The sequence below is a fragment of the Macrobrachium nipponense genome, chromosome 37, assembly GCF_015104395.2.
Source record: "Macrobrachium nipponense isolate FS-2020 chromosome 37, ASM1510439v2, whole genome shotgun sequence".
NCBI classification, from domain to species: Eukaryota; Metazoa; Arthropoda; class Malacostraca; order Decapoda; family Palaemonidae; genus Macrobrachium; species Macrobrachium nipponense.
This window is the reverse complement of record NC_061097.1, coordinates 36,742,769-36,750,681: the sequence shown is the minus strand read 5'-3', so window position 1 is coordinate 36,750,681 and position 7,913 is coordinate 36,742,769. Positions and strand designations below refer to the sequence as shown.

The following is a 7,913-nucleotide window of genomic DNA, read 5'->3' as shown; positions in this document are numbered from 1 at the left end:
CAAACACCACAGGCGGGTGGACAGATGGAAAAAAACAGAGTATAGTATACATCTCGGGAATTTGCAACCGGGTGACGGCTAGGAAAAATCAAGGTGTTGGTGAAGGCTATACAATTAAAAAGAGATTGCAGAAGTTAAGTGAAGATGCCACAGGTTAACTGACGTAACTGATAAACAAAAGATGAATGAAGTCTTACGTCACGAGTAGGCTGGTCGACCTTCAAACAAGGTCACTTTGTGTTTTAGTGATGATAATATTTAATTCATCTACAAAGTTGTCACTAGGATCAAGGAGACTGATGTTAGTTCGTTGAAATGAGCGAAAGGAGGCATAATAATAATAATAATAATAATAATAATAATAATAATAATAATATAATAATAATAATAATAATAATCTTAAAATCATCTAGAATATTGTCACTAGAGTGAAGGAAATTGGTGTAGATTAGTTAGGTGTCTTCTGCGAGAAAATAAAATACGAAGGAGAACATCCAGATAGATTTTTCGTAGTTGAGAGAAGAAGAAGAAGGAGAAGAGAGAATGGAGAGAGAGGGAGAGAGAGAGGAGAAGAGGACATTATCTAATTAAATCTGCGGAATTGTAACGCCGTTTTTGAAATCACGAACCGTGGGTAACTTATTATAAACCTATGACAAGATGCGTTGTGATTTGTTTCTTTTCCGCGAGAGAGAGTTATTAGAAGGAGCGAGAGACAATGGAAGGAAAAGAATCCACAGAGAGGAGAGAGAGAGAGAGAGAGAGAGAGAGAGATATTAAACAGAAAAACCAGCCTATTGAAGCCTTCTGGATGTACGCATCGCTAGAAAAATTAAAAATTCTAAAACGATGATACTATTTGCAGACAGACTGACCCAGAAACAACAGATTCTAGCTTGACTTAGCGAAATCACGCCATCGTTAAAAACCTCACTCGCGGTGAGTCTACCAGTCTTCCCATTTCTTCATGCTGTTCTCTTAGTATGTGACGTGGAATTCTCTCTCTTTCTTTTGTGTTTTATTTAAGGAGTCTATGAACAAACAATAAAAAAAACCTAACACAGCAGGAGCGAAAGAATGAATTTGTTAAAACCAAATATTTATTCATCATGAACATTTTTATAAGTTAACAAATATCTTTTTTTAGCTGATGAAAAACTAATGATTTTAAGGTACATGTCTCTGTATGTATATATATATATATATATATATATATATATATATATATATATATATATATATATATATATTTATATATATATATATATATATATATATATATATATATATATATATATATATATATATATATATATATATATATATATATATATATTGTCACATCATCGTGTCATTTTATGTTCACACACATTAAGCTACAAATATCTTTTTAGTTGATGAAAAACTAATGATTTTAAGGAACATGTCTCTGTATATGCATATATATTATATATATATATATATATATATATATATATATATATATATGTATATATATTGTCACATCACCGTGGCATTTTATGCTCGCGCACATTAAGCTACAAATGTCTTCTGATATCTAATTCACTGTACCTCACAAATAAAACTGAAGGGGAATTATAATTGATGAGTGGTTTGTCACATGGCGGACTCGATCCACAACACAGTGAGAACCGTCTTCAGTGACTCAGAAAGGTATATATAAACTGATATTAAACGACATTTCTGGCTTAATGTTTGTGTTATATAGAATATCACAGTTGTGTGATGAAAATTCATTTATAAATAGCTTCGTGTTTCAAACCCACTGTCGGCTGTCAGGGTGGGAATGGGTTGATGCCACCACTGAGTATAAATACCCGTGTGTGTGTGTGTGTGTATGTATGTATGTAATTAATCTTTGATCCACTCCACTACAAAATGAAGAGTATTCAGGTGACAGAGAAAAACAGTGCACACAATGCCTTGAACAGCATTCTGTGCTGCCTGTCAAGGTGACAGACTCTGAACTGATATGTCTGCTCAGTTTAGCTCTCCAGTCTCAGACGATGGGTTACTTGCAGGTGCATATTTTTGTGTCATCCAGTCTACAGTCCTCAGATTACTACAGTACATCAGGAGCTTCAGATGTTAATATGCAGTTAGACTAGTACAACAGGCACATGTTGATCATATCCTGATATCCTGTTTTTACATCACACTACTAAAAGCTACTTTTTCTCGGTAAGAATCGCTCATAGCCACCTGTTTTCAGTAATGCTAATGCTTAGGTACCCATTTTCAATAGTAATAAAGCTCAAGTGCCTATTTTCAACAATACTTGAGCAAAGGCGCCTGTTTTCAACAATGGCCAAACTCAGGCATCCATTTTCAACAATACCTAATGGCAGGTACCAATTTTCAACAATACTGAAGCCGGTACCTATTTTCGACAGTTAAACCCAGATACCTATTTTCAACCATACGTAAGCTCAGATACCTATTTTCAACAATAGTCGAGCCCTGATACCCATTTTCAACAATACTTAAGGTAAGGTGTCCATTGTCAACAATGCCCGAATTCAGGTATCCGTTTTCAACAATACATAAAGGCAGGTACCCATTTTCAATAATACTTAAGCTCAGCCACCCACTTTCAATACTTGGGCTTAGGTACCCACTATCAGTTATAACCAACTTTTTCAAAAATGCTTGCTTACATATACAAATTTCATTAATTGAAACAAGGTTACCGGTACTAGATAAATTTCGTCCGTTATGCCTCAGCTTCAGGACAGTCAATTGTGTTTTCTTTCGCTTCTGACAAGCACCGTTTAGCATGCTTTGTCAATTTTGGATATGTCTTTTTCCAGATAACTCCCACGTCCTTCAGATCTCTTTGAAATGCCTCTGCAGTTTCCACGGATGTGTAAGGAGTCGGACAGGACTTCTTCAGGCGCTGGTATCTGTTGCATACGTGGACCTTCGTGGTGTCTCTGGCGTCTTCGTGGTTCTTGAAGTCGATTTTGCAACTTGACAAGATCTTCTTCTCGTCCTCTTCCTTGACTTCCAGCATGAATTCCAAGACGTGATCAAACATGTTCGTCCCCCTGAATCTGTAGCGGGAGCACTTACGCAGGGCCAAGTGTCCATCTTGGTTCACCATCCAACCCCCTCCAGGCTGCTTGATGTTGTAGTGAGGCAGCACTGAAGAGTAGTCTGTGTTAGTCAGTAGAATCCTGGAATCTGTGTGAGTGGGTTTGGTCACTATCTCGACCAAGAAGCAGTACTGGAACATCTCCTGGAGAAGGCGGCATGGAAGGACAAACTCAACATTCCCATACCAGTTCGGGTCTTCTCCTCTGACGCTCTTGAAGCGTGCTGAGAACCAAAGCACCTTCAGGTTCTTGCAAGGGTGATCGTCGGGTAATGCCCCGCTCTGGAGGCTGCTAAACACTAGCAGGCCCTTTGGTTCCATCCTGCCGGTGGCCAGAACCTGCACAGCGTCCTCTAGGTGAATGGTTCTGACCACGTGGGTGAAAGGCTCGTAGGCGTCCCGACCCTCGTTAATATGGCGACCGCTGCCTGGGAGCCAGGCAGCCTTCTTCCATTGGCCGTTCTGGACTACTTTCCGCAGGAGTTTGTCGTTCCAGGTATTGGCTGGACCCTGGAAAAGAATAAGACCAGTTGGTTGATAGATAAGATAAGAAAGATCGACAGATAGAATATAGTAGGATTTTATTTATGACTTTACGAAGAGGTCGCTGTCAAGCAGCTGACAACAAAGGTCAATGAAGAATTTGTAATGCATACACCCATGTAACACGCATATGACACACTCACACACGTATATCTGTATATATATACACACATACTGCTTCACCGTAATTACAAAATAATTTTTTTTCTACTGAAATTATGCTTACCGTTGCTGCCTTTTGAGTGACGTTTGCTTTTGGGCCTCCTGTCAACAAATAAACACAATTATCATCACGGCTGTCATGATTTTTCTGCTTGTGCAGCACACACACACACACACACACATATATATATATATATATATATATATATATATATATATATATATATATATATATATATATATATATATATATATATTATATAAATGTGTGTGTGCATTTATATATATAGGTTTGTGTGTATGTATATGTATATATATAAATATATATATTTATATATACATACACATTTATATACTCTGTATGTATATATTTATGTGTGTGTACGGCCTTCAATGTCCTTTTCGTAATCTTTGCTCTGAGCTGACCTTTTCCTAAGTGTTATTGATCTGCAATGACCTTTCCATAGAGGTCAAGATTCAGCGCAGTAGTCATGAACAGAAACACGACAACGTTGCAATCTACAACTCTAACATTCAGTGAGAAACATGACAAAAAATGTACTCTAGAACTCTAACATTTAGTGAGAAACATAATCCTGAGCGCCTCGCAAAAACATAATCATTCACTCACCGGCACCTCCTGTAGCAGCAGCCGAAGTAGGCGCCTTATTTTGCCCCTTCTTACTGCCTCCTCCGCGAGTAGTACTTTGTCTCTCTGACTCCTCGGACGCGTATCCGTCGTGTCCGATGGTGATTACCTCCCGCTCCTCGTCCGTGACCTTCAACCTGGTCCCCCAAAAACCCACGACCTCTCTGGCCTTGCCGGAGCCCGAGGAAGGTGTAGGTTCCTTGAGGGTCTTCAGATCCCCGGCTCCCGAAGCCATGTCGAGGACTGGAGGTTTCAGTGGAGTCTTGAGATGAACAATAGATATACGTGTATATATATATATATATATATATATATATATATATATATATATATATATATATATATATATATGCTTAAAAAATCACTGTAGATGCATGTGACTTCATAAATAAGCGAATCCCACAGGAAAATGATAGAAATCCAAGCGCTTTCGTCTTTACTCAGACATTGCCAAGGAGTTAATGAAATACAATTGGAGAGAAAGGTTTCAGGTACAAAACAAGATCAAGAATGCCAGATTAAAAGAGATAATCCAGGATTATCGGATATCACACGGTCACAAACCTAACCGAAATTACAAAGTACCTTTACAGTCCAAAACATGTAAAAACTGAATATATTAATTTTGTTGCTTATATTTATCTACAACTTTTTCCATAATGAAAGCATCAAGTTTAAATAAACCAAGACTTAAATTTAGAACATTTCTATTATTTGACGTGATGAAACAAGATTCAATGATATTCCTTTTAACTGTGTCATTACATGGGATTAAGGCTCTTGCTTGACTCCAGTTAATAGGATGGTCTAAATCTCTCATATGTACGAATAATGCATTCGATATTTGCCCAGTTCTCACAGAATATTGATGTTGTTTGAGACGTTGTGATAGAGATTTACCGGTCTGTCCGTAATAGACTTTATCACACTTTTTGCAAGGAATTTCATATATGCAGCCTGGAAGATCTTTAGGAGAATTTTTTATTATTAAACTCTTGACATTAATATTTTTTTTATTAAACTCTTGACATTAATAATTTTTATTATTAAACTCTTGACATTAATATTACTGAAAACATAAATGTTATTTTCACTAATATTAATGTCAAGAGTTTAATAATAAAAAATTCTCCTAAAGATCTTCCAGGCTGCATATATGAAACGTTCTAAAGTTAAGTCTTGGTTTATTTAAACTTGATGCTTTCATTTTGAAAAAAGTTGTTGATAAATATAAGCAACAAAATTAATATATTCAGTTTTTACATGTTTTGGACAGTAAAGGTACTTTGTAATTTCGGTTAGGTTTGTGACCGTGTGATATCCGATAATCCTGGATTATCTCTTTTAATTTTTACCCTTTTGACAATTAACCATCTGGTATTCTTGATCTTGTTTTGTACCTGAGACCTTTCTCTCCAATTGTACTTCATTAACTTCTTGACAATGTCTGAGTAAAGACGAAAGCGCTTGGCTTTCTGACTATCATTTTCCTGTGGGATTCGCTTATATATATACATATATATAAAGAGAGAGAGAGAGAGAGAGAGTAGGGTTTATCTTCTATATTAGTAATAATGATGATAATCTTAACTTTCAATTCAATGACCCTGTGTGTTTGTTACCCGTGAATAGGGTTCATCTTCTGATAATAATAATAATAATAATAATAATAATAATAATAATGTAAATGACAAGTAAATGAACGCAGTAAATATAAATGAATATAAAGATAGATAAGATTAAAGAAAGGTGCCTAATAATTATTAGACCCAATGAAAGATACAGACGTGTCACAAAGCATTGTTATGTCTAACAGTGTTCGATGACGCAAGCACCCTGATGTGTTGCGTTACAAAGAGGAAAAAAAATAGACAGCTGACTAAGTAAAACGGAAATAGAGACCCAGTCTGTTGTGAGATAAGCTGTTCGTTATCAATACAAAAAGTGTTGGAATAACCGCGTCCCTTTATTCTTACTATAATAAGCGTAATGTCGGTCCGTCCGGCTGTCATTCAGTCATGGCCAAACGGCTGGTCCGATGAGCATGAAACTAGGCAGGGTTATAGTGGGGATATCTAAGATGGTTCATAGTGGGGTTTCATACTAACCCCTCCCCGCCTCCGAAGGGGTTGGGGGTGAGAAGGGATTCCCCGAAACGGGGCTGGTTCTGCCCGTAGACTTAGTTACTTTACGAATTTTTAAACAGTTTCTGTATACATATGTATTATAATAATAATAATAATAATAATAATAATAATAATAATATATTTTAGAAAGCATACTGTCTACCTGAACTATTCATCTTTATATCATTAAATGCAATTTGTATCTCCAAGTCTGTGTGTGTGTTGTGTGTGTGTGTGTGTGTGGAGAGAGAGAGAGAGAAAAAAAGTCTGGCTTGCCTTAGTCCAACCTCTCTCTCTCTCTCTCTCCAAAGCAACGAGATAAACATTAGTTTTATTTTCGTTTTATCGCTAGCCAATACCACGACCCCTCTTTCCTGCATTTTTTAAATGACTCGTAGATAAGATATATAAAAATGACTTCACTGTTGTTTTTTGATTAGCGAACATTCGCGTGGAATCGACAATATTTAGAAGAAAAGAAATGTGGTTAATTGTTGTGTTTTTGTGCGTTTTTTATTCTTACTTATTATTCAATACGTAAAACTGTGACGTGAATTATGTGATACTTTTTACGTTTTAGTGACATGGTAGTAGTGTGATTTTCTATTTTAAAGGTACTTTGTTTATTTTATTTTCGATGGAAATTTCGTTTGTTTGAAAATTAGCCTCGATAATATATATATATATATATATATATATATATATATATATATATATATATTATATATATATGAAGGTAATTTATAAAATTTAAAAAATATAATACATATATACGTATATATATATATATATATATATATATATATATATATATATATATATATATATATATATATATATATATAGTATATCAATCTATACTCACCGTCTCAGTAAACGAGTGCCCTTCCCATGCGCAGAACTAAGCAGATCTAAGCACTTGCAAGTAAGAGCAATATTTTTCGTTAGTATGTTATTTCAGTAGATATATAAACCCAGTTCGACGCAGCCTTTACCTCTGCGATACGTAACAAACTCGAGCTTGCACTGATCACTCAGTGATAACTGCCTCCCAAATCAAGCTTTATTTATTTATTTCTTTTTTATTTTTATCTTATCTTGGAGAGCAACCGCACGTGATTCGTACCTGTCGATACAAATGGCGATGTCCCGCTTCTATGAGATATGAATTATTCTGTTTGTGGGAGATTCTAACTCTTAGCATATCGGCGGATGGTCGTTGCTATAGACGTCATCATAGAAACGCTTCGTTTTAGCTTCCAGACCTGATAATATGGTGGTCGAATGAAGCTTGTCGCGTTTTGCGTTTTGTAACACA

General features: G+C 35.8%; 1 protein-coding gene across 3 annotated transcripts in view; it reads right to left on the bottom strand.

Moving 5' to 3' along the window:
- Positions 1-1,328: 1,328 nt before the first annotated feature.
- The window catches only part of LOC135209138 (uncharacterized), a 16,497-nt gene continuing 9,912 nt past the window's right edge, over positions 1,329-7,913 (bottom strand). The window contains exons 1-4 of one of the 3 annotated variants that reach the window (XM_064241791.1): positions 7,461-7,913; positions 4,452-4,712; positions 3,885-3,922; positions 1,329-3,625 (exon numbers count right to left, since the gene is read on the bottom strand). The exon at positions 7,461-7,913 is cut by the window's right edge and continues 6 nt beyond it. In XM_064241791.1, the coding sequence (XP_064097861.1) occupies positions 2,735-3,625; positions 3,885-3,922; positions 4,452-4,704 (1,182 nt within the window). In that variant the 5' untranslated portion in view covers positions 4,705-4,712; positions 7,461-7,913 and the 3' untranslated portion in view covers positions 1,329-2,734. Of the gene's footprint in view, positions 3,626-3,884; positions 3,923-4,451; positions 4,732-7,460 lie in introns of all 3 variants that reach the window. The other 2 variants (XM_064241790.1, XM_064241789.1) reach the window with 2 other exon arrangements.